The sequence below is a fragment of the Gavia stellata genome, chromosome 25 (genome assembly GCF_030936135.1).
Source record: "Gavia stellata isolate bGavSte3 chromosome 25, bGavSte3.hap2, whole genome shotgun sequence".
In the NCBI taxonomy this organism is placed as follows: Eukaryota; Metazoa; Chordata; class Aves; order Gaviiformes; family Gaviidae; genus Gavia; species Gavia stellata.
The window spans coordinates 6,698,720-6,725,202 of NC_082618.1; the positions used below are offsets into that span (position 1 = coordinate 6,698,720).

At 49.1% G+C, this 26,483-nt stretch overlaps 1 protein-coding gene across 1 annotated transcript in view; it reads left to right on the forward strand.

The window, feature by feature from the left end:
• The window catches only part of LRRC75A (leucine rich repeat containing 75A), a 94,959-nt gene that overhangs the window by 39,282 nt on the left and 29,194 nt on the right, over positions 1-26,483 (forward strand). Inside the window, exon 3 of the mRNA XM_059829321.1 lies at positions 18,545-18,657. Within this exon, the coding sequence (XP_059685304.1) occupies positions 18,545-18,657 (113 nt within the window). The remainder of the gene's footprint in view (positions 1-18,544; positions 18,658-26,483) is intronic.

Sequence of the window (26,483 nt, forward strand, 5' to 3'; positions counted from 1 at the left end):
TTCTGTGGAGGAAGGCTTTTCTGCTGGTCAGTGGCCAGGGAAGGGCTGGCAGAGCAGCTTCACAAAACCCCGTCCCAAAGTCCAGCTTTGCCTGTCCGTTCTTCTGTCAGTGCCTGCACCTTTTGGGCTGCAGCTCCACTAAGAAGACAGGTGAAAGACGCAATCCTGTTCGCACGTAGGGTGCTAGATATGGCCAAACATCTCAGCGTGGAAGCTGTGTACGACAGATAACACGGTCCTCAGCTTCCTCACCAAAATTCATAGTGTTTCAAGATACATGGGGACAGCAATGTGTTACGGAGAGCGTTTAAAAACTCTTCTAAGCAATTGGTGTAGCTGGAGAGGTGACGTGCTGAGACTGGATGCAAAATGGATTTTGCCTGCGTAGCTCCGGATAGAGTGACGATCTGTTTTCTTGTTCGCTTTTGTGTCATTTGAGAAATACATGCTTAGCCGCATCCCTGGCTCAGATGTCTTTTCCTGCATGAGCTCTAAATTGTTCAGGTTTGCAGTATGGGTTTGATTACATTAATTGTCACCCATGAAAAAAAGAAGTATAGAAAGAAAAAGTGGTTATTGTGACCTGGATGAAATAATCTATTTCTAACACTTCTTCAGCCCTGTGGTATAAGGATTTAACTTACAGATGACATTGGGGCTTTTATGCCCTGCATTTTAAAAATGTATTATTTCTGATGGAGCTGCGTTGAAGCTGAAATGAGCATTTTTCCTCTTGTTTACTATCCTGTGTGCTGTGACATGTGGCTAAAACTGTATTAATAAACTCAGTTTATATAGGACAAATATAATCAGGATACTGTGACCACCAGCTCGGTGCCTTTATCCCCAAACCAAGCACGTAATCCAGCTCCTCCACCATGCGTGTTATTATTTGATCTTGAATTCAAATTATCATTCCAAGTTTCTGACATCACACTCATTTTTACAGCAGTACAAGCTGAGATTATAGGTATGAAGTGATGACACATTGAGGGACACTGAGGCACAGGCTGTTGGGTGAGCATGTCAGCCTCGACGAGTTTCTTACCTTTCCCTTTTACTATTAGATGTGCAAGGAAAATGCGTCTCACACGTCTTTTTGCAGAGGACTCAGATACCAGAGGCAAAGTGCTGTGAGAGCACTAGGTATTATTTGTTCTTTGCTGTAAGAAACATCATAAAAGGAAGCTGATTTATGAATGAAAACCCTCTAAAACCCCAAATACCTGATAGAAAAGCAAAGGGGATGATGAGGATTCAACTAAGTCAATTGTATTCTGTATTAATGGCTCTTTTTTTTTTTCTTTTTTCTTTTTTTTTTTTTTTGCTGGTCTTGCTCCAAGTGTGAAGATCACTCTTTATGGGTATTTAAGACATCTGCAATACATTAAAATATCCTGCAGTATGAAACAGGCTGCAAAGCTCAGACTCTGCTAACGACAACGCTGGTTCTTTCCTAACTTAACGTGTCATGCCCTCTGCTCATCTTTTCTTTGCAAAAAGAGAGATGTTCTCTAAAGCCCCTGTGTGTGAGCTAAAGCTGAGCAGAGTGCCTTGGAAACGGGGGAAAATTGCACAAAAGGTTTCTCCTTGCAGGAGTTTTTTTAATATTAAGGCTAAAAGTGAAAAACGGTGAGGTCTAGATGGGCTGTGATGGTACCAGTACTGGCAAATTATTGGTTTCTTTGTGAAATGGGACTGCAGCGGGAGAGGGGACGAGCCCTGCCTCAGCCTCCTTCTCCAAACCCCGTGTGAGGCGAGGAAGCCCCGCTGTCCTCGTCCCTCCCTGCCTGATGAATTTGCTCCCCGGCACTCGGCCCGTTTGCGCATGGGGATGTCGAACAATTAATCACAGCCTGATCCGTGGCGCGGTTCTGCTGGCGTCTATTTTTCTTTTTAAAAAAATACACCTCGCCGGCATCAGTGGGGAAGTGGCAGGACGCAACCCTTTATTTAAGCACACTTCATGGTGTAGGAACCCAGTGAGAGTGTTCCTGTCCTTTAAAAAAAAACCACATTAAAATCTCAGGTAGATTAACTGGCAAGACACTGATTTTTTTGTTAGGGGCATGTGTGTAGAGTTTGTCTGCCCTTCACCCCTGAGCTGCTTTGATTTCCCCTCTCTGAGGCAGTGTGTGATGGGGTAACCCCCCTTTCTGGCTAGCTAGTATCTCCCTGGGATGCCTAGGCTAATTGATGAAAATTATGGCCTATTTATGAAAATTAAATATCTCTTTACAGACTTTTATACTAGTTATGTCTCTGAGGGAAATTCAGCTTGTGATGGGAGTTGAGCCTGTTCGGTGCAGAAGAGGCAGGCGTGGGGGAGCAGCCTGGGGGAGCCCACCTGGCACACCCTGTTATCCGTGACATAAAAAATGCCCTTGGATCAAAAAGTATTGAGTTTTTTTATGGGATTGGGCTAGGGCATGGCAGCGTGTGCAACTCTTGCTGCAGTGTGGAGAGACAAAGAAGTCTTTCTCACGTTCCCAGCTACCTGACTGATACCATGTGGGGGTCAATGAATAGAGAATCTGTGATTTGAAAGTCTCTAAAATGCCGCAGCACAGTTTGGGATGAAAGAGGCTGTATAAACACGAATGGTTATTGGATGAGCTGATCGAGGCTTTTCAAAAAAGAAAAAGAAAAAAAAAAAAGTCCAGTGCGGCCAGGGTGACTTTTATCAAACTTTTATCTTTTTATCTCTTTTGGGTTGCTAAAACCCAAAGTCTCAACGCTGCCTGGCAGAATTGCCGGGCCCCTTGCTCAGTTCCCATAATAATAAGACGACCTTTCCTAACCACTGCGTAACCATCTGCAAATCCTCCTAAATGCCGCAGGGTGGATTTTGTCAGCTTGGAGATGCATTTTGCAATGCCTCCAAAATGTCAGGTGCCGCACAAGGCGGCAAGTGATGTGCGAAGCGCTGCGTGCTCAGCTTCCCCTCTCCTGCCAAGCAGTCGAGAGCATCTTGGGTGACGCCAGTTGTCAGTGATGGGCATCATCACACAGGTCGGAGCTGGAGCAGAAGATTAAGAAAAGAATCAGTAGCAGGAAAAGATACTTCACGGTGGCCCGATCTTTTCTCAAAAGGCAGCAGTTGCCAAGCACCCAAAGTAGACTTCAGAGCTGAATCCAAAGCAGAAGAGAAGGGAGAAGAAGGCAGGTCAGCACAAGTATTTTAATGCCAAAAAGAGAAGCAAAAGGTCTGTGGTTTGCATTTTGGAAGGATGTACCAATTCCTAACAGCAGGTCAGTTGTTTCTTCCCCACCTCCTTGTTTCTCTTCCCAATTTCTTCTCATCTAGAGAAAAAAACCTATAGGAGGTGACATAGGCCCCCCACTGCTTCTGCTCTTGACTCTCCCATTGATGCTACATGGCTGGACAGAGAGGAGGCTTCTCTCACCTTGCTTCTTGGTGGCCTCCCCTTCATGGAGGGCAAGAAAAAGAGCCATAAGAGATGCTCTGCTGTTGGTCGTGACAAGCAAGGCTCACTTCTAGTGTTGGTGAAGTCTCTTGGAGAAGGGTTGAATATTTGTCTTGTGGCAGCACCTGGGGCTCAGCAGCTCTGCCTTGATTGACATTGGTGGTTTCAGGTTGTCTTCTGGAAAATATTCTTTCCTCACCTCACACTTGCCCATCTACGCCACCTCCCGTGGTGAAGTCAGATCTTATCTGCTTCTTTCGTAGACTCTCAAGTCAGTATAAGAAATAGTTGTCAGCTGCATGCTCTGCTCCTCTGCCTGCAGACTGATAGCAGCTTTCCAAGAGGGTTGTCAGAGGCAGCAGTTTTTGGTCTCTGGATGAAAGTGCTCTGAAATTTCAGAAAAGTCAGTCTGTTAATACATGGGAGGGGTCTGCTGCTCAGCCCTGTCTATGTGATAGAGCATAACAAGACTGAGAGGATGTGAATGTGGAGAGCATCTGAACCGAGTCCCTGGTCTCTTACTCAATGCATCGCTCCCCTCCAAAAATGTCACCGAAGCAGTGCCTCGCATGCAATCCACGCCACAAAACCAATTTGGGTCAAGCAGACTTTGTCCCTTGCTCCCAGAAAATCACAAGATAGGGAATATAGCTTGGAAAAACTGTGATGAAGAAGGATGAACAACTGAAGAAAGCATTTGCTGAGCTTCTTTCACTAGAGCTGGTGAGCTTGTGGACTATTTTGTGAACAGTACAATATGCTGCTTAGTAATTCAAACAAGTGCTTGCAGTCCTAATGAGTCCTGCTGGTGTGCATGGCTTTTTACCACTGTCCAGGCTTGGTGTCACGTCAATCTTGCTCCTCGCAGAAGAGTTTGCCTGTGCCTGGATGCTGCTGGTGTCACTTGGATGCAGATGACCTGGCCGAGCTTCCCATGGGGGTAAAGCAGAGTCTGCGGGTGAGGCTGTAGTTGTCCTGATTAACTTTGAATCTTTTCTAAGGACCCTGCTGGCACAGCTCTGGCAGCCAAGAGTTGTGTGTCATTGCACAGAAATACCGGTGCCAAGGCAGGTTCCCATCCCGAGTGAGCATCCGGGACTGTCCGCCCTGCCACACACTTCGCCTGCAGCCTCTCCGATAAAGCCAAGTAAGTGTCCCCGAGGGAAATGATGGATGAAGAAACGGGTACCTCATTAAACAGTAACAACATATTTTATTGATCTTTTCTGATGGTAACTGATGTTTGAGTTCAGCTCATTTAGCTTTTAATCAGAACATAATTTACTGCAAAGGAAGGAAGCATATTGATTCCCTGCATCCTGGCGGGAGCATTGTTTATTGACCTCGAGCGCTCAAGAGTGCGTGGTGGGGACCTCTCCTGTGGTATGGCTGGAGGGGAGAGCTGGGTGAGTTGGGCACTTGGATGGGTATTTTAATATCTATTTCCAGCCTAACTCACAGGTGCGTGAATACTAAGCAAGCAAATGGTCTGCTGGCAATACGGATTTGCAGAATCTCCAGGCTTTGCCTTTGCAGCCCCCCAGCACAGAGTCACCTCACCGGGGCAGCTCTGCGGCCCCTCGGGGGTTTGGCTGTGCCAGGTCTCGGAGGTGCTTTCACCCAGCCAACGAGAGGAGATGTATTAGTGAGCAGCATTGCAGATTTGGGGTGGGTCAGGACCCCGTGGGGTGCTGATGAGGCGAGAGGAGCCCCTCTGTCTGGTTCACCCCACGTGTAGGACGTGTCCTCCTGCCCCTGGGAATCACCAGGTGATTGCTCCTTCCGGAGGGGATGCAGCTGCGCTGTCTCTGTTGGGCAAAAAGTAATAAGGAAATGCAGAGAGCCAAGGTCTTGCGGATAGGGAAGTTGCCAGCAGGATTTTCAGTGATTGCTCTTCATAGATGACAGGGACTGTGATTTCTGGCCAAAGTCCAGCAAGCGATTATCTCACAGTTTGGGATATTTGGGGATTTGGGTAAGAGCTTTATCCCACCCTTTCCATCTTCAAAGAGTTTTGCAATCATTAGGTAGTTTGCTAATCCTCCTGATTGCTCTGTCACTTTCCCTTTTCTCCTTTCCATCCAGCTTTCCAGGAAATCCTCAGTACAGCTCTTGTGTCTGTGTTCGTAGTTTTGCATCCGCTCGAAGCACTTGATGAAGTGACCCCACTCCCTCAAGCTTTGCTGCATCCCGGAGCTATTGCTGGGAGAGCTTCGCTGGACCGCAGCCACTGCTATTAGCTGCTGCTTCGTTACTGTGATCTTATCTTTTTTCCTTTTAGAAAAAAAAGAAGAAAATTCCCAGTTCTCTTGTGCCTACGAGGGCCCCGCAGTGTTTAATGGGCTGAAGGCGAGTGTTGCTCTGAGGGTTATGCCCTTGCCCTGGGATTCACGTTTCTGTGCCCGCCTGCAGCGGGGAGCAACGGGGACTGATGCGAGGGGGCCACTGCCGCCCCTTCCCAGGCTCTCGTGCACGTCACGAGACTCCCCGGGGTTGTGACAAGGGGCTGAGAGCCCCCACGGAATGACATAAATATTTGCAGTGGTATCCTGGGGACACTCCTGCTCTGCTCCAACAGCAATAACGGATTGGACTGGGGGTTGCTTCCCGTGGGATCCGGTGCGGTGCAGCTGAGACACAGGCTCTGTAGGAGACTTGTTTGGCTGGGAAAATCTCTACGTGCAGTCCTACATCTGGGACATAAATAATCTACTTCTGGTTTAACCCTGGGGTGAGAGGGGTACAAAGAACAGCGAGCAGTTCCTGCATTTAGCAGCAAAGGCAGGTGCTGGGCTCCGACCTGCGGTTCCCAATGGGATGCCCCCTGAGAAATGCTGGCTCCTGCGGAGAGAGTGGCTAGGGCAAGGCCTGGCTGAAGAGCCACGTTTGCTCAAGGCAGGATGGTGGGAGGTATCATGGACACCATGCAAAGCTCCGTGCACCCATCACTCTCCGGCATCTATCTCCATCCTGTGTGCGTTGCCCCCGAGCAGGGTCTGAAAGTCTGAAAAGCAAATAGAGGAGCCCCCCTGGAGAAGCAGTGCTTGCTGCAGCCTGGGGCCACGCGGGTAAGGAGAGACATCAGCTCTGTAGGGGATGGACAATGTTGTTTGCCAAAACACGGAAGAGCTTTGCCTGCAAACTGGGTTTGAACAGTGGCAGTGAGTGATGGGGAGTGGCTGAACCCCACTGTGGAGGAGCTGCCCAGGGGCTCTGCGTCCCCCAAGGCTCTAAAATCAATCCTCCCTGTCTGTACATGTAGGAGGATAGCGAGTGCCATCATCCACTGAATACACTGACTTCAGTAGATGTTAGAGGTTGGCACCTCAGACCCCTCCTCCCATTTGCAGTCCAGTCAGCACAGCACCTTGGGTGTTTTTCTGTCTTTGCTGTTCTACACCAGCTATAATGATTAACTCATGAGTCGGTTGTTTGCTGAGATATTTCCAGGGTAATGAATGGCTCTTCTGGATTTTTAGCTGCTTGCTTTGTTTTATGATAATTCCCTGTGTCTATCAGAAGGATACAGATGCATTTGTCATTAAAAGGATGGTCCAGTGACCCTTCCAGGAATGAACACTGGCATCTAAATGGCCTTCCCATTAGTGACTTTGTTTATGGCACTGAAATGGGTCCAGTTTATTTGGCTGAGGATCTTACTGTGTATATTAGGAGCAAATGTTGGAGTGGTGATGCTCAAAAGCCTCCTCCGCAGTCACGGTTTTGCTGTGCACATCTCAGCTGAGGATGCAGTCAGTGGCATTAGGTATCGCCGCGTGGGGCAGTGCAGCTAATGGGCGCAAAGCAGCGCACAGATCCCCTTCCATTCCCCACGTTGTTTTGACTGCTGCTCATTTATCCTCTGCTGCGGAAGCTAAGCTGGGTACCCTCCAGTAGCTCTCACAAAAGATTTTCATATTCTTTTTTGCAATTTTCCTTTATCTTACATGTTCCCCTCAGGGCCATCTATCACCTCGAATTTTATTGCCTTCTTTAATTGCTTCTCTGAAGTCCAAGTGTAATATTACTCCAGGATTCTTTTGAATAACTTCCTGAGTTGCTGCGATCCCATTCATCTTGTACTTCTGGCTCTCTTGATAAGCCCTATTGTACATTGCTTTTCATTTTGGTGTGTCAACACTGAATCTAATGCATCGCACTTTGGCCTTTTGTCAAAGTGGATGATGAGCGCTTCTTTTAGCGGTATCTGAGTTGCAAAATTGGTTTCCATTTCTTTTCTTTGTTTCTACAATTGTCCTCTTTCAATGTTCTGCTACTGCTGCAGCTTCACCAGCTCCTCATTTAAGCTAGTTCAAGGCAGGGTTTAATTGCGGGGTCCTTGGTACTTTGTGATCGTCCTAGGTGAGCACTCAGTAGTTCTGTGTCGGGATGCCCAGCGTAGATGTCCTCAGCCCTGGGTTTCCCAAGTTTGGCAGTGGCTTTGTGGTGTCAGGCCAGTCCAGAGCCGGACTGGTCTGGCTGGTTTTTGTAAGAGTTGAACAGGAGCAAATCTTTTGCTCTCAGTAAAGGAACTAACCTTGCTGGTGCTCCGTCCCTTGCTGGTCATCTTAAGGAGGTTAATGTCCGCGCCCATCTCTGCAACCAGCATGTGATGGCAAGACATGGTGATCTCACGCTTTTGTGGTTTGGGCTGAGTTGGGGAGAGGGCTTGTACCATTGATAGCTCTGCCTGGAAGCAGAGGATTTGGGGGGTTTTGAACCATGAAGTTAATGCGTGTACCATGCTCGATGGCTGAGCATTTGGTTAATTTGCTCAAAGGCAGTTGCTCCTTTTGGACCAAGGAGTTAATGGGACCTTCTGGAGACCAACTGCAATGGGCATGGTGAGGAGCGATGGGTCAGGCAGTTACGCTCAGCCGAGTGCCTGGTAATCCCTGCAGGTACCTCCTGCCCAGAAGTCCCCAGGTTAAGGCCACTTACGTTTTGCACCAGTTGTTGACTTTCTCCCTCATTGAGTTTTATGCTGCTGTCAGCCAGGACTCCACAAAACATTAATTTTGCCATGCTTGCTGCTGGAGCTGTTGCTGTCTGCCCTGGCAAGGACTACCTGCCATCTGCTAAGGGACACCTTCAGCCACTGCTCCTGCCAGTGTGTCAGGCTTCTCCAATAAGGTGGTGAAGACCAGAAGTGCTGCTTAAGCTACAGGCTCTCAGCCTGGGGCTTGCAGCTAATCATGGCTCCAACCTTCAATGAGTCTTATGCAAAAGCATTTTCATCTTGGGGTCATGTTGTGCAGTAGCTGGGGCTGTTGTTCCTGTTTTTGCGTACCTGGTCTGATCGCTGCAGGCCTGGGCACAGGGTTTGAGATTGTACTGGGTGGTTTGGTTGCTGGATTTGGGTTTTGCCAGGTAATGGGATGAGTTTTTTGATCAGGAACGCTGATGAGAAGTTGTTCTCTTCTCAGTTCTTGCAAGGTCTCCAAAATGCTCCTTTCTGTACAAAAGGGCTGCTGCTGGATGGGAAGTTTTACTTTCTGATAAGCTTTTATCAAGGTAGAGTTTATTGCTTGATAGAAAACGGGTCCTTCTCCTCCTCCTCAAAAACTAAGCCATCTTTTTCTTTGCCTTTTATTTATGCTACTTTAGACAGCTGCTTTTACCTCTGCCCTTTTTTAAGAGGGAATTTTTGATGGTAAAGCCTATATTCTCACAAACCAGAAGGAAGGGAGTAGGGTTTCCAGTATGAACAACATGCCTTATCCAAACAGCATCTGGAGCTGTTTGGTTGGTTTGCATTGTTTCTGTGCAACTTCTATGCCTATGCATTTCTATTTCTGTGTATCTTTTAACATACTCTCGGTAGAATTTCCCACAAACCACTTCCTAATATTTGAGATAGTTTTATACAAAAATACCCCTACATTTAGGTGGTTTGAAATAAGATATAGTACCTTATGTGATGCTAGGCTTTGACCGTCTGCGGACCCACAGTGGTCATTGTAAAATATGACATTGCAGAACAAAAATGAGCGATTTGTCCAAGGTGGAGACGCTCCTCTCCTGGCAGAGAGCCTCCACGAAAAGGAGCCGGCTGTACGTGGTAATTTGACAGCTCTGCAAGGGCCTCACTGGCTGTTCCCTGGTCTGTGACCCGAATCCTGCACACCATGGACCCAGGTCGACCACCAAGTGCCCTTCCGCAGTGGGAAATCAGGAGCTGGTTTGTTTTTGTTGTCTTTTCAAACCTCCTGCTGCTACATGGATGGCTGGAGAGGGGACGTAAGCAGAGCTCGGGAAGAACTCTGCAGTGAGCTCACTGCTGGAGCCATGCTGAGAAGAGGGGTCACCAAGCCCAAATCTGCATTTCCCGTGCCAAAAAAATGCATTTTTGCTGTAAGAAGCCAAATGTCTCTTCTCATGTAAGAGACCTTCATTCTCTTCCAGGACCAGCTGGTCTTTTCTTGGACATTTCATAATGTGAATTAATTCTGGGGCACATCCTTCCCTTACAGAAGCCATCAGAGTGTCTCTGCTGCCGATGAGTCCTTGGCCCTAACCTTGAGCAGGGGAAGGCGCAGGTGGTGTTTGGGCCCATGGCTGCATACCTGGGGAAACCCAGGAAAGATCAAGTGGATTAGCCTAGTTGCAGTGAACCCTGCTGGGAGCAACCTCATTCTTATTAAAAAGGGCTTTATTAAATTTGTTCTGTTTCTCCTCTAATGTGAATTAAAATGGGCTTGATTTATTTTCAAAAGAATTTCTGCATGGGGGTATTGGGTGGTCGAATGGACCCGTTTAAACCATATTGTCACCTTATTTGGATTTTGTTTTCCTCTGTGTGGACAAGATATATCACTTCCATCCACCATGCCCATATCTGCTTGCCTTTGGGTATCATCCACCTCATGACTCGTTCCCCACGTGCTGGGGTCTCTTCCCAGAGGAGTCTGAAACGATGGAGAGGGAATTGCAATATCATTACGGTGGTATTTTAAGGACACCTCCCTAGAGAGCTCTTCCCTACAGCATGATGGGGATTTTTCAACGTGCATTTTCATGCCTTGCCCAAGGAGCTCAATGACCAACCGGCCATGCAGCAAGAGGGGTTTGTTGCTGGCGTGGATCCTCCCTGGCACACCTGGATGGGGTTGTAGGTAGGAGCAACCACCGAGCCTCCTGCGATGGGACGATCGCACACCAACCTGAGCGCTCGTTGCCGGCTGGGTGTTGGCACGTTTTGGCCTTTGATGAGAAGGAAACGGTGGATTTAAAGCCTTTCCTACCTCTTTGGCTCCTGGTCTCACAGGAGGAGGACAATTTGCTGGAGAAAACTCCATTAGGGCTTCAAAAGGAAAGTCTGGCGGTGGCTTGCTGGGGCCGGGGCTGGCTGCAGCGCAGATGTCTGCATGCAACAATAGGCTGCAATTTAGCCCGTGCTTTGAAAGCAAGGGGGGGAGGGAAAAAAAAGAAGAAAGGAAAGAAAAAAAGAAAACCAGAAAGCCATTAGATGACTTCAGCTCTGCGTGACTACATCAAAAGGGAAGGCGTCGTAAATTCAGTTTCTATTAAAGCCCGGGGCCCCGGCGCCAGGGAGCAGCATGCTGTTCTGGTGCCAGCGGCCAGGGAAAGCCGTTTCGGGGCCACAGGGGCGGCTGCAGGTTTTGGGTGGGCAGAGCTTTTTCCTGGCTGCTGCCTTGACCTGGGTTGGGTTCAGCTGCTCTGCGCTGGTGGCTGGTGGCCATGGCTTTCACTTACTGCCTGAGATGTGTCCCTGTGCCTCCTCTTGCCACCTTCCTGGTAGGTACTTGGAGGTCCCTATGGCCCATCGGCTTTGGCACACGTTAGGGTTCTCCTGGCACTGCAAAAGCTTTGCACGTGGGGACATTTCACAGTGCTGAGATAACATTTCCTCTTCATTTTTTTGTCATCCTTTCCAAATGCCAAAGTTTATCCTTACATCAGCATGGGTTACTGTGGATTTGTTCTCCTTTGCTTCATGCTAATTTGTAGTAACTGATTTGATGCATGTCAAAACCATTGAGTATGATCTGTCCTAGGGCTTCCTAGAGCATCTCTCACTATTTTATGTCTTTGTTTTACTGTGTAATGACTCTGTTTACCGTTGTGAACATAGGTTTTTTCTCTTAACTGTTTTTTTTTTTTCGCTTAATAGTCCAAACTATTATCCTGTTGTCCTAGCTAATCACCCAAGACAAATAACATGAAGAGGAGGATTTGGAAAGAAATCTATCATTCTCTGTATTTTCTGGATATGAAATAGGTCATGTTTTAAGGGTCACAGTCCACTGAACTGTATGGAAAGCAAATATCTTGGCTGAGGGGGTCTCCACAGCAAATATTTCGTGTGCAGGGAATGGTGCTCCCAGGATGAGTGCAGTTTCCCTGGCCTGTGGCTGCAATAGTTTGTGCATGGACAGAGCTTTTTGTGCACCAAAATGGCAACTGCAAATCCTGCAGCATCCAGAAAGGAATAATGCAAGTTTGAAAAGTTTTCTAAAACAAACAGAAAAGGGAAAAAAATATTAAAATTTAATTAAGTCAAAATCATGGTTTTGGAGGGCCTATTTGGGACTTTTTGCATGTGAAGATTTGCAGTACAGCACCTTTTTTTTGCGCAGAGACTGATTGCAAGTGACAGAAAGACGGGACTATGTAATAATGTGAGCAAAAACCTGTCGCTTCCTCCGACCCAAGACAATGGCTAATTGTTCTAATTTAGGTCAATCCCCTGCTGTGCTGCAGCAGGAATTCTTTACCAGGGCTCTTTAATCGTTAACGTTGGCCTATTTTCCACAATGTTTGGCCCCAGTGCAACCCACCCAGGGCTCTGCACACCATCAGGGATTCTGCTGCTGGAGGAGGAGCGGGTGATTCATTTCTTAATGAAAACAAATTAATTTGCAATAACATCTTTATCACAAGGCTTTCATATGCTTTGTGTCCTCCTCCGAGCTGTCTGGCTGCTTCTTTTGGAGCAGCCCTGAAATTTGGGTTGTGAATACAACTCTTACCTCCTTGCATCACCCAAGCGTTGTTGCCGCACAGTGATGCAAGGAGGGCAGGCAGTGACACTGTGGTTATTTATCCCCAGTGAAAACACAGTCCTGTTCATCCCATGTTTGCTTTCCCATGGTGTCATCCCTCTGCTTCCAATTACCCCCCCTCCCTCCACCAGCAGAGCGGTGAGGAACGCGTCCAAGGATCGCTTATTCGTGGTTGAAGGTGGTGTGCAGATGCTGGGTGATACCTCACCGCACGGGATCTGTCGGTGCATGGTGCTGACAGAGGCTGAACAGTGTCTCTCCTATGCCACAGGTGAGACAGTCAGTGAGGATAAAACAGGTCCCCCTGCAGAACCAGGGCAGGTTTAGCAGCACACAAGGGGGGTGAGCCTGGCTCCTAGCCTTTACCTGCTCTCATTTGTCCCTGGGGTTTAAGTGATTCCCATTTCAAGCACTGTTCCTCCATCCCTTCATCCAGAGCTCTTCTCTCGGGGCTGGAGCCAGGGTCAGGAGCCTGGTGGTCCCCGGCACATGCCTGGGCACCCCCTCCGCCATGGGGACAGACAGGGCTCGGCTCATGCCTCTCCCGCTCATTTTCCAGTTGAACGAGATCCCATTGGCACGGGGCTGGTTGCGGATCACACATGGGGCATGTGCCGTGAATCCCTCTCCCAGCTGAAACCTGTTAAGGGATTAAAATCTCATGAATCTCGGGGCTCCTCCCGGCAGTGAGCAGCCGCTGCCTTCTCCAGAGGGCTGGAGGCAGGCGAAGACGGAGGAGGAATGACGGGGAAAGGGGCCCTTTGCAGGGAAGAGCCTCTGCTCTCAGCTTTTCCCTCATCCCTTCTCTGTCCCGTGCTCAGCATCGTGGATGGCCGGGAGCCGCACAGGGTCTCTGCCAGGTCAGAGAGGACACGGTCGAGTAGGAGCCAAGACATTGCCCAAAATCTGCTTCTCTGAGCTGGTGCTTGCACGACCTGCGTTTGCTCTTTGTGGGCTCCGTGGCTGCCCGCGAGTCCTGCTGAGAGCTGGGGTGCTGTGTAAATGTGTCTGCGAGGCACGTCTTCTCCTGAAAACTTTCCAGCTGAGAAGCCAAGATAAATTAGAAGGAAAGAAGGTGCCATACGGCTTTCTCGCTCCTTCTACAGAGGCTTTGCCCCCTGTTTGGGTACTGCTCAAAGCAGTTTTGCTGCACGTGTGACACAGGTTTCTCTCCCTGTTGACACAGGGGCTGTACAGGCATGTGCAAGATCACAGCACCAAGAGCTTTTGCAAACTCACAGATGTTTCCAGGTGTGTAGCTGATGGATGTGCAGGGAGATAGCTCGTCATCAGCACCTTAGCAGCATTTATCAGCTGGGCTGTGAGCATGGTGCTAAGAGAAAGGGCATATCCCAGCTGTACGAAACAGGCTTTTTCCTGGCAGCATCGTCAGCTGGGAAAGCTGAACTCTCTGTGTGGTCTGTCCCATCTCCCCAACCCTGAGATGCTTTGCAGTTTTCCTCCCAGAGCTTGGAAACCAGAGTAACAAATGCACGTGCTCATGCACATGCACCGTGAGTGCCTGATGCTAGAAGGGGCCAGGTCTTCCGTGGTGTCACTGGTGATGCCTTTGCTGGAGATTCATCCCTATGTGTTATTTCAGGAATGATTACCGCTGCCATTTGGTTCTGGTAGTTAGACAATATGCTTAGCGAAAATGGCAGCTCTCGTTGTATATGTTTTGTGCTCAATTATTGTCCCTTCTATGGAAAGGGCACATAGTGTTTGCCAAAACCCAGTGCTGTGGGGTTCAATTTCTGCAGGTTGAGATAAGTCTGCCTTGCCACTCATGCGCCCGCTGACCGCAAGAAAACCCCAGCCTTATATTGATCTTACGTAAGTGATGTGATATAGACTGATGTAGGTGGGGCAGAAAGACCTTTTGGCCGTTGCTTTTGATTTTGCGGGAAGTGGTTAATCACTGGAAGCAGCAAGGGAGGATGGCAGCGGCATCTGCCCGCTCGATGGGGTTTGTGTCTTCTCTTGCGTCATGCCCGAGGATGCTGATGGCGCAGAGCAGAGAGGAGCGTGCTGGATGGAGAGCAGGCGAGTTACTCTGCATCAGAGGGAGGGTCGGCATCACGGTGTAATGCTGGCACGGCGTCAGGAAGCCTATGGCTGCCCACGGGGATAGTGCTCGGCATCATCGCTGCTGCCGGTGTAATGCACTAACCCCCGGCTCTCCTGGCAGCCCCACATGCGGTGCTCTCCCCATTTGCCGGGCAGCGAGGTTAAAACTTTGTCAACACGAGCAAGCTGGGCTGGTTTTTAAGCTGACTCAGTTTTCAAACAAGCTCTTGGGCTCAGTCCCACCAGGGTGTGCGTCAGCTTCAATTATTTCCTGATAGACTTGGATCATAAACAGTGAAAAAGCCTTTGTTTAGACCGTAAGACGAGCGTCCAGCTCTGCCCTTGGCACCGCATCAGCTAAATCCCTTCTTCTGCGCACGTGTTTTTTGCAACCCATGGCAGCTCTCGTACGCCGGCCGGGGTCAGGCCTGGGGCTGCTCTGGAGTCTCCCGCAAAGCTCTTGGGAGGAATTGCAGAGGTTTAGGAAGGTGTCTAAAAAAAGTGGGTTCTTGAAGCAGAGAGGTTTGTGTCTCACCCATGGGCAGGTGAAGTCCAGTGATGGGAATGAGATGTGCAGAAGCAAGAAGCCCGACCCCAAAATAGTGTGTCTTATGAAGGCTCTGAAATGGGCTGTTTATTTATCCCAGTGCTAAACTGGGGCGTTTGTCTACAGTCCACTACAGACCAGTGTGGAAAAGACCATACTTTTGTGGCTGGCTTATTCCCTTGCACGGTACCAAGACCAGAAGGAGATGCATGAGTTGCTGTGTGCAGAAGTCATGTTCTCTAAATCATGTTTTAAAACCCCAAAATAGAAGTAGCCCAGTACCTGCTTGCGAGTCAGGCTTGCTTGGGAAGAAAAAAGGGCTGAAAGCATGGGCTGGTGGGGATGACCATGTGAAGGATGAGCTGGCTCTGGCCACCGATGTGGAGAGAGAGGGATTAAAATATGCTTTGCCCTGCTCTAGCATCTTTCCTTGGAGCCCTCGATGTGCCGTGTCGGTGTTGATGGATGATTTGCTGGGTTCTGCTGAGGGGATTTCTTTGGGCTGAATTTTGCAGAAATTGGCTTTCTGTGAAGTTCAGGTCTGAGCTTCCGCCAGCCATCTGGACACACCACTCCGGAGGTCTGGCAGCTGCACGCCAAGGGCCAGCGTGAGCACGCTGCTTGGGGAAAAAACCTCGTACTCGAGAGAGAAGATGGTCCTGCCACATTTGTACCAGCACAAATTTGTTTCTTTTGCTTTCTCTGCATTTTTGCCACGTTACTCTTGTGAATCGTTTCACTTCCCTGGCAGTTTAGTTGTCAGGATAATACCAGAGACAATTTTAATTGTCTCTTTCAGGATTATATTGGGGGCAATTTGCAGCACTGAATTGCATCACGGTGGCTACTTACTCCACAGCATTTTACCACGTTGTTTCCTTTTCAACAAGAGTTTTTCCACGCAATGCAGCGAGGGCTCGGAGATGGAAACCTCCACACAGTGCTGAGGGTGGACACTGTTATTTCAGGGGCTGTTGCAATGCTTTGCAAGGGTAACAGCTGAAAAAAATAGATTAAATGAAAGCTGATAGCACCAGGCAGCCTGCTGTGGATATTATGCAAAGGTAAAAAAAGGTGTCAAAATTCATGGTGTTTTCTTCTTGCATTAGGGATGCTGGTTACACAGTCAGGAAGGTGTTGCTGGCAGAGAGCAAATGGAGAGCAGTTAGAGGGAGCAGCGTACGCTGTTGCCTTCCCAAAATAATTTGAGGCTTTAATTAAAGAATGACTGCAATGTATTTCCAGACCTTCCAGCGGAAAACATGAAATAAAACCTTCACTTTCACTATTCTTTCTGTGTTAATATGACAGGCTGAGCCTCCTAGGGTTCATCCATCCCCAAGCCTCGAGCACTAGATACTTCTTGCCGCAGGGTCGCCGGCGGGAGGGGAGATTTCGGCGTGCCTGAGGTTTAGCATAGGTTAACGTCCCATTGAAATTTGCGGGATTAAAACCCTTATTTCAAGTTAAGCATGGTGATAAATGAGGTGTTGAAAAGTATGGGTTTAAATATGCTCTTAAACCCATATTTCCTCTTCCACAAACTGGGGAACAGGAGGTACGGCCGTCAAACGCTTGTGGAGCTCAGATGTGAAATGGCTTCTGACTCACGCTGGTTCCAGCTCGTGCTGACACAGGATTTTCCGTACGCCGTGCCCTCCTGGCGTCTGCGGACCTGGGGTTTCTACCTGAGCTGCCGAACTCACCTGATGGAGGGGGTGAGTGCTGGTGCCGTCGCTTCGCTGCCGGTTTGCGCAGCTGGAGCTGGGCAAGCATCGCCCCTGAATTGAATCAGCTTTTGATTAATGTTAGTCGCCGTGTAGGCACCTGGACATGTCTGGGAATAAACGACCCCCATTTCTGTCAAGGCTTAGCATCTTGCAGACTGGATTGAACAGAGAAGCTAAAGACCACAAGTCCTACGCTGATATTTCTGCTCCAGCCATCTGCAGGTGTTTTGTGGGGTTTTTTTTACCATGAGAAAACCTGCTGTAATTGTTTCCCTGCACACCCAGAGGTGATTTGTCAAAATCTCTATTGCTCCTCGGTTAATTCAATATTTATAATGTCTTTATAAGGCCGGTCCCGCTCTGCTGACTTGGAGGCGAAGTGGGAGAATACATTTGCATAAATTAGGCTGCATGAAACACACAGCTCGCAGCTCTGCCGGGGCGCTCAGGCTCGAAGGGAGGACGTGAAGGCAGCAGTAATTGGGCGTCCAGGCAGAGAAGATGCAGCGTCTTCCTCAGCATCCCTGCCCAGCTTGTCCCAGCACACAGCAAAATCTTGAGCAATCAGTGTGAATGAAGAGCAGCAGCGAGCCGAGCCCAGGCTGATTGCTTATTTTAGGGCTTTCTATTTGGTTTCTGTGTCTTCTTTAAGATGTTTCATGATGCAGCGATTTCATAAAACCAGGCAGACGCCACAAATTGTCACATGTTGGGGGTTTTTATCATTATTGTTCTTTAGGTCAGGTTAATCTCTGCTTGTGACCTTTCAGAGAGCAAGCCAGGGAGGGCGAGAAGGGTGGTTTACATTATTGTCTATACTAATATACTACATATACTAATGCATGTCCTATCACAATGCATGTCACTAATACTATACTATATACTACATATACTAATGCATGTTGCATCACAATGCATGACAATGCATGTCACTAATACTATACTGTATACTACATATACTAATGCATGTCATATCATGCATTAATATATAAAGATCGTGAAAAGAAAGATGATTGAACAGTCCCGACACTGGTATTTGTATTTTGTTTTATTTTTAGGAACCAAATTTCTAGAACCAAATTCTTAGAAACTTTCAGAGTTAAAGCTTTCCAAGCCACTATTCTTTTGGGTGGAAATTTTAATCAGAATTTAGAAGACTCCACCAAAATCCCTGTTTTCCTTGAAGCTTTTTTTTCATAAGGAATACATGTATTGAGAGTTTCAGATGATCCTGAGATCTACATCAGCTCGTAAAGCCTCTTAGTGTTTGCTCTTTTGTAACGCAGTTTTGACAGTAATGGATGAGTTGTTTGGTTTATTTAATCAATCTCTGTAAAACTTTAGTGCGGAAAGCTATTATGTAGTGTCAAATGATAACAGTGCTGCTGCTGAATGAGTTGCGGAGAGATGACCCCGCCGTGCAGATCCCCTGAACCCCAGCACAGCAGCCAAGGAGGGACCTCATCATCCTTAACCAGGCAGGCTCGTGCTCCCCCGTGTTTGCTCTCCAGCAGCACCGTCCACGGGTGTGCAGGATGGGGTGGCCCTTGGTGAAACGCCCCGTCCTTGCAGCATCTTAGCAATCAGCAGGGTTTCTTTTTCCCCTTTCCTAGACGATTTTTAGCGTGGTCCCTTATAGCTTGCCAGCTCCTAGCAGGGAGCCGCTCTGGGGTCGGAGCATCCTGTGGGTGTGATGGCAATGCTGCAGACACCTTACGTGGCATCCCTCCTTTGTCTTCGCAGGAGGGGGATTCCCTCGGGGCCATGGAGAAGCTTTGCCGGCAGCTCACCTACCACCTCAGCCCCCACTCGCAGTGGAGACGCCAGGGCATCATGAAGAGGAAACCGCAGTCCTGGTGAGTCGGCTTTCGAAGGCCACCGTCACCCTCACGTGTCACCATCCCCTCCCTGGTCCTTGAGTCCTCAGCACCATCCGCAGGCTCGGGAGAGCAGGAAGGGGGTTTTTCCATGACGCTTTTGGCCATGGTGTGCAAGCGTGGGTGCCGGTGGGAGCTGCCTGTTGCACACCTGCAGCCACAGGAGGAACAAATCCATCACGATGAAGGAACGTGCTTAAAACCGTTAGCCAGGGCTGCGAGGGAGCCGGGTGGTCAAAACCTTCTCAGCTTGCCACAACCTCCAAAATCCTCACTAGTCCCCAATCTCACCAGCATTTCCCCCATGTGTGGTTGTGTTATCAGGTTGCTTCATGCTCACCCACAGGCGTTTTCCTCCTTTTCCATTTTCCTTTCCATGTTGCATCCCGGTTGGAGAGGAGAGCAGCACGGTAGTGCCTGGGGAGGGGGAAAGGCTGGAAATCCTGAGCCAGCCATCCCCCAAAAGTCCCCATGCTTGGGCTTTGGAGGGCAGGAGACAAACTGCTCCAAGACATCCTAATTAGCTGGTAATTAATATACAGGCACATGGCATCGTGCTTGCAGTGTGTTTGCATGAAGGGAACTGATTGATTAAAATTAGGGAGTAAATGACCCCGACCCCCTCCTCACCCGGGTCCTCAGCAAAGCGTCCCAGCTGCCGACGTCCTGGATCCATGGAGCCGAAAAACCTGTGGGTGAGGCTGATGGGAACAGAAAGGGCTCCTTGTTTTCCATGGTGTTATGCATTACATATTTAATTTATTATTTTTGTTTAAGGAAATGAGAAGTCCAAAAGAAGCCGCAGTCTGGCAGAGTCAGGATTTGTATCCAGGTGCTGGCTTGTGGTCCCAAGAGAGTTTTGGTTCCTGTTGTAGCAGATGCTATTTGTAGCCATAGTGGAGACTAATCCCGTGAAAAAACTTAGTCTGAAAAGAGAAGAAGAGGGGATGAAAATGGACACTAGAGGAAAAGAGACAGAAGGGAATAACGGACTGCATGGCCAAATAGGATTAGGGCCACGTCTCCCAGAGATCTGGCTCAGCATCCCTTGCACCCTGTTGTCCTTAGAGACCCAAACGTGGAGGAACGCCTCCGTTTCATTAGCAGCGGTAACCGTACTCTTGCCTGTTGAGCATTTTTAAGGTGTATTGATGACTAAAATTTGCTCTTTCCCATAAAGCGGCAGAAATGGATGGACTATTTTGGGGCTGCATGCTGTGAGGCTGTACCCCACCGGCTGGGCACAGCCCACGGAGCCAGATAATGACCCGGGAGCTCAGTTACCCTTGTGGGTTCTTTTCTTAATTGGAATAGGAAATGCACACCCCTTGTCATCTCATCAGGGCGTTAATAAAGTTACACTGATGTGGCCGTGGGGAGCTCTTTAGAGCCCAAAAGACAAGAAATTCTTGAAAATGGAAAAACTGAAAGCAGCACTTTGTGCCACTCTGTCTTTAATTACCAATCCCTGTCCTTCATTATCAGCTTGGAGCGGTTGTGTGAGCACGTCCACGTGCCAGAGATCTGCAAGGCTTTATCTTACAAGCCTGGCATAATGCTTCCCTTTTGTTGGAAGAGCCGGGAAATAGCTGAGGTTTTTCATGGTTTTAATAGTAGGGGTGAGGTTTCATCCATAGATGAGCCCTGACTGCACGGCAACGACCCTGGGGCTGCCAACACGTGGTGCTGGCTGCTGGCTGCTGGAAGCCAACCTTTTGCTAAGGTCTAAATGCCTTAATATAGAGAACATATAGAGAATAGAGAGAACATCTGTCTTGTCTTCCCTGTGCTTGAACACCCACTGCTCTATTTGTGCGCCAGCAGTTACCCTGTTAGGGATGCTCCTGATCTCATGATGTGTTAGTTGGTGGGTAATTCCTTCCACAACCAATGACCAGCGGGTGTTTCCCCAGAGCCCCTTGCCCTGAGTTGGGGTTTGCAAGTGCCCTGCGATGCCTGAAAGGGAGTAATGGGGTCTTGTTCCCAGGTGTCGCATGGGCTTGACCCAGTCCTGCTGTCAGATGTTGCAGGAACTTTCAAATATTAAGTTTCCACACTTTTTTGTGTGCCTGTTGGCCATCCACAACCCATCAGTGCTCTGCTCTGGGGTGTAATTAGTAGCTGGCTCTAACGTCCAGGGAGCTACAGAGCCCTTCTTCGCAAGAAAAAGAGCTTTGGCTTGGTGCGGTGATAGAAGAGGGACTTTGGTTGATGGAGGAGAGGACAGGCCCATTTTATCAGAATTAAAAATGAAGCCTGTGGGAATACTTTTCCAGCTCTTTCTGTAGGTGATTTTGTCACACCACATCTTGTCCTGTTCCTTAGCTTGGCTGGTTGCTTTTCATTTAGAAACTAAACAGAGCCAATAAATCAAGTGATTCCTGGGCTTTTTTCGAAGTTCCCATTGTTCAAGTTCCTCTCCCTCCTTATGTGCTGGTTTTTGGGGGATTGACTGTGCCCCCGTGGAGAAGGTGTTTGGTAAGTAGCTACGGATGACCCTTGTAATTAGGATATGGTTTATTTTGATTTATTGGAGGCTGCCCTTGTAAAATCCCCGTTTGTGCAGGCACAGAAACAGTGCAACCCAGTGCCTGGGAAGTCTGGGACTTGTGGTGTGGATCCCATCAGTCTGTGGATTAACTCTTACGAGCCCGGGGCTCACTTGGTATCTCCCCTTGATGTTCAGAGATACTCCTCGGTGGCCCCCTGCACCGCGCAGCCAGCGGTCGGTCTGAGGCAGAGATCAGGTGTTAAGAGCTGTCTTTCTAAAAGGAAAGGCTCTGTCCTTGTTTTTGGGAGGAAACTGGCTTAAATTTGCAACTGTGACAATGAGCTTTTGCTTATAACATGGACAGAGCACGGGGGGCTCTGTCAATGCTTTCCATCGTGGGTTATTAAGGGAAAAGCGTTGGAAAATGCGCTGGGTTGTGCATGCTGCTGTGTTGCACTAGTGATGTAATAGAGTATGAATAATTCACAAAACCTGCAGCGATCGGCCCACGAGCCTGCCTGCGCTGGCGGCGGGATGAACGTCGGGGGCTGCAGGCTGTGGATGCCCACGCAGCCCCGCGGTCCACCCTGCAGCCCTCGGGTGGCCCTGAAAGCGGGCTCATGGGTGCCTTGCAAGCCTTCGCCCCTCTGCCAAGGCTCTTCTTTGGGGGGATGAAAATTAAAGCAGAAAGCTTGGGTAGCACAGATGTAGCCTCGCTCACAGCAGGGGGGTTTATCGTTCAAAGCCCGTTTTTATCCTGCCTGTCATGGTGATATCAGTCATGTTTGGGGCTCAGGTCTCCTCTTACTGCCTTTTTATAGACTCCAAAATCCCTCAGCTTCCCTAGAATTACTCTTGCTTTGCAACAAGGTCGGTAAGGTCCCAGGAAAGCCCACGGCGGTGCCCGCGGCACGGCATACGGTAACTTCTCTCTACAGCAGTGGGAGGCTGTAGGCAGGAAGAAGTGTCTGCGCCGGGGGCTTCGGAGCCCTAAAACCGGGGCGTCCTCTGAGAGCCGCGTGCGAGCCCGGGTGTCTCGAGGAAACAACGAGGTGTGAGAAATCACCTTCCTTAGAGGTCTGCAGAGGAAACTGCTAGGATGAGATGGATGCGTGAACCCGGCTCGCCGGGACGAGCCCCGAGGCTGCTCCTCCTGCCGCTCCCGGGTGGCCCAGACTGGGGAACACAAGACAGGGGCTGCTGCAGAAGAGGTGGTGGTTTTTTCCTTTCCCTCCTCTCCTCCCTGCAGTACCGACCCGGTTGCAGGCTGCACCATGCAAATGATACTTTCTCAAGCCATTTCTTCTCATTTTTCTTCACTCTCTTTCTTTCTTTGCTCTTTCTTTTCATTTTCTTTCTTTCTTGTTGGAGAAGAACTCTTCTGACTCTCCTGCAAGACAACTTTGGGGTCAGAAAGGGATGATTTGGAGCCACCCCCATGTTGTGACCTGCCTGGAGGATCCATCTGTGGGACGCATTTGGATGTGGAAACCTGGTCTGTCATCTCCTGCGTGATTTTTGACCTTGTAATGAGTGTTTTGGCTCCGGCCCTGGTTCCCTGCTGATAATTAGGGATTGCAGCAGAGGTTGGTGGAGCCCGTCATGGAAAACTCCCGGTCCAGAGCTGCGGAATTACTCAAAAATACTTTGTTGATTAGAAATCTGTATCTTTGTGATGCATTGTGCTCCTGGGTCCTGTCTGCCGGAGACGCACTCGTTAGCGCGCTGACTCGTAACAAGCAGAAACACACGCACCGTAATCTGTGCCGTGGCTTCATTAAGAGGCATCATTTCTCTGGGGTCACAGCTGCACCCGTCTCCCGACGCTCCACGGTCCCTTGTCCCCTGCAGCTGGGTTAGATATGTTGGAAGGGTTTGGGAAGGAATTGGAGTTTAATTATCTCTGCAGTTGGGAGCGGTGGAGAGTGCATTTGTAGGAGATGGATGCGTTAGTGCAATGCTGATCCCTCTTTTTGATTAAAGGGTTTCCCCAGTTGTGGGATCAAGGGGGTCTCAGACACTAGTGAGATGTTTCTCTCTTCTTGCTCAGGGTTAGTGAAGGGGTGGTGGCCTCTGGGTGTCATTGCATTGCCACCTCCTCGGATGCCCACAGTCAGGTTTTTCGTGGGATAGCGTCCCTTCTTCACTAAAAGCCTGCTGGCATTTCCAGCAAGCATCAGGGGACGTAGCCACAAGCAGTGGGGTGGATCAGTCCCTCCTGGACCAGCCCATCCTGGGATCCCCTTGTACCTCTGCTGAGGTCTCACCAGCGCGGTGAGCGAGAGCCCTGCGCATGGGCACAGCTCGACCAAGCACTGAGCAAAGCTAAATAGCTGTAACTGGTCTCCCCAGAAATATGGTGAAATAATTATAAGGGAAAATTGCTTTTCTTTATTCCGCAACTGCTGTATTCATTACAGGTGATAATCGGAAGCAGAGCAGCCGGAGGAGGAGGATGGGGACAGATGATAGAGAGGACTGGAGCTGATTTTTCAGTCGGTCGTGCTACGGCCAGGCAGCCTGCCGCGTAGGCAGAGGGGGAGGCTAGTGCTTTCTGCTTCCATCTCACCCCAGGCATCACATTCGGTGCTTGCAAGGGAAGAGCCAAATCGAGGGAGAAGCTCTCAGCGTTGGCTGCCCCGCTCTGCTGTGCTGCCTGGCACCGGAGCACCCAAAGCTGGGCCAAATGACCTTATTTTTTTTGCATATTATAAATCTGTCTGTCTCTCACTTGCTGTCTCCCTCTCCGTGCCTCCCTCTGAATCGCATATATTTATATTAAACATCCAGGATGAAAATCAGCATTTTGCCTGGTAGGGTAGCCAATAGCAGGAGGATGAAACCAGCCTGCTAAAGTAATTTGTACATCTCTGGCTCTGCCTAGGGACACAACTACAGTCCAGCGTTTAACTAGCAAGTGTTGAATTAGATGCTGGAATCTCCCTGCTCCTCCCACTGCCAAGCGCTTGCCTTCAGCATCACAAAGACGAAACTGGTAATCAAAGCTCCGCGTGTCCATAATTGCTTTGGAGCACAGGCTTGTGCGCTTTGTGGGGACGGAGGAGATGTTTCCCAGGTGAAATGGCCTCCGTGGCTTTGCTGTGTCTTTCCCATCCCTGGAGAGTCGTGGCCAGTGCGTTAGCTTTGTTTGCTGCCCGCGTTGCCGCTGTGCACAGGAGCAATAGCGAGGAGCCAGGGATGCACCAGGGAGGGGATGGAGCAGTGGTGCCTGCCCCGCCGGGCTGAGCATGGGCAGCGTCTGATGGAATATCGATTATTCATATCATAACTCCGAATCTAGCCCCATTTTACATCAGGTAAGACCCTTTTTCAGACACAGTTCTTGTTGATGCCACTGGAGTGTGAAGCATGGAAGAATTCAAGGTGGAGCAGCTCAGAAATTAAATGGGGTTGATCTGGACCTAAATACATGAATTTTTTAACACTCCCTTTCATTGCACTCTGTTGTTGTTCTGCAATAAATGGAGAAAGCCCCAAAAGAAGCCCGTGCCTGCCCTTGGGCCAACATGGCGCTTTCTTCACTTTCTAAAACCATTTTATGTTTCAGAGCTCCCGGCACTCGCTCATGCAAATCCTTCCCCCAGTGCTGGGACATGTGAAGAGCAAGGATCTGATTTTTTTTCTCAGTTCACACGGCTTTTTCAGGTGGCTTTACTTAGCCCCAGCCCACTCTCTTTTCTTTGCCACTTGTCCTTTTTGCTGGTGGCGGGGCCAGCCTGGATGCCGGATTCGGACGCAATGCAGATGTGGGCGGCAGCTGGGAGTGTTTAGCACAGCACAAGGGTGAGGGCAATGTCAGCCCTCGTATGAGATCTGCTCCACGGCCGCACCAGGAATGCGCCCGATGAGGATTCACAGGAAAAGGGACCGTTTGCTGTTTCTCTTTGCAGGGAGCGCTGCGGAGCGGCTGGCCGGCTTTCCCACAGCCGTGCGTGAGCTCATTCCTATGGCTGATAGAGAATCTTAATTATTTCCTACATATTTATGTACATAAAGGATGAACCGTGCCCATAGTTGGTCTAAACAAAGTCTTAAACAAGAGCAGTGTTCTTTGCTGGCTCTGGTAACCCCAGGAATATAATTTATCCGTATTTTTTTTCCTGAATCCGAGAGTTGCCCTTCTTTGAGACGTACCTGCTGGTGTGGAAACCAGCTCTGCCTGCATGTTGCCTGCTGCATGTGGGCACTGTGCATGCAGGGCACAGCTTCATGCAATTTTTCATATTTGCCTTGTGAACACAGATCACTTGAACCCCACGGGCCAAATCCTGTAGTGATAACGCAAACGCAACTTCTGTAGGTACCCAGCTAGGGTAGGGAGCTTTCGGTCACGGACTGCGGAGCAGATACATACCTTTATCCAGCTGAGTTTCTCTGTGAAATGCAGATGTCGTTACCTCGCCATTAACGCCATCCATCCTCCCGATGCAAGAAGTGGGCACGGTCACTCTGCGCTGCCCAACCTGGGGCCCCAAAGCGGGTCGGAGTTAGACCTGTCACTGCCTCGCTGCAATGGGATGTCACATCGTTTGGTGGGATGCCACATCATTCGCTTCTTTTCTTGCAGTTTCTTGCATCTCTGCTGGTGTGATTTTCCCCACTGCATTTCCCCCATCCCGTAGCAGCAGTCACCTTGTTCATGGGCTTTCTGGGCTGCAGCTTTCCTTCATTCCAGTCCAAAAGCCCCTTTATTGCTTTGTTTTACTAGACCTTGTTCAGCTAAATTCCAGTTTAAACAGAGTATTCTTTCTTCTCCACTTGACAAGCAGTGCTAGTCCGTGCTACACCGCATTCCTGCTTCGTTACGCGTTTCTCTTACATGTCAGTCTGCAGAAAAATGACATTGCTCCTCAGGCACTGGAGGAACAATCTTGTTTATATTAATTCATTGTGTTTTACCACAATAGCCTTTGGGTTCTTAAGATAACTGTGGTAGGAAGGGACAAGGTCAGCGAAGAGAAGGAGCGGCGGTGTTTGAAGAAGGTGGCATGAGCACACCGGGAACCACTGAGGTCTTTGCATTTAGAAGAGTCAGGTCTCTTCTCAGGGGCCTGCATATGGATTTAGGACCCAAATATTAGGTGTCTTTTATTCACTTTCTTAGATTTTAAGCTTAATTTCCTATGTTGTTTTTTTAACACGCCTAAGGGACTGAACCAAGCACCCATGGGGATGCCCCGCTCGTGCATAACCTCGATATGTCATTGCTGGTGTGAAGGGTGAGCCCCTAATTCCTCAACAAAGGGGGCCCGGCAGCCTCACACATTTTGGCTTATGGCTCACCACTTGGGCA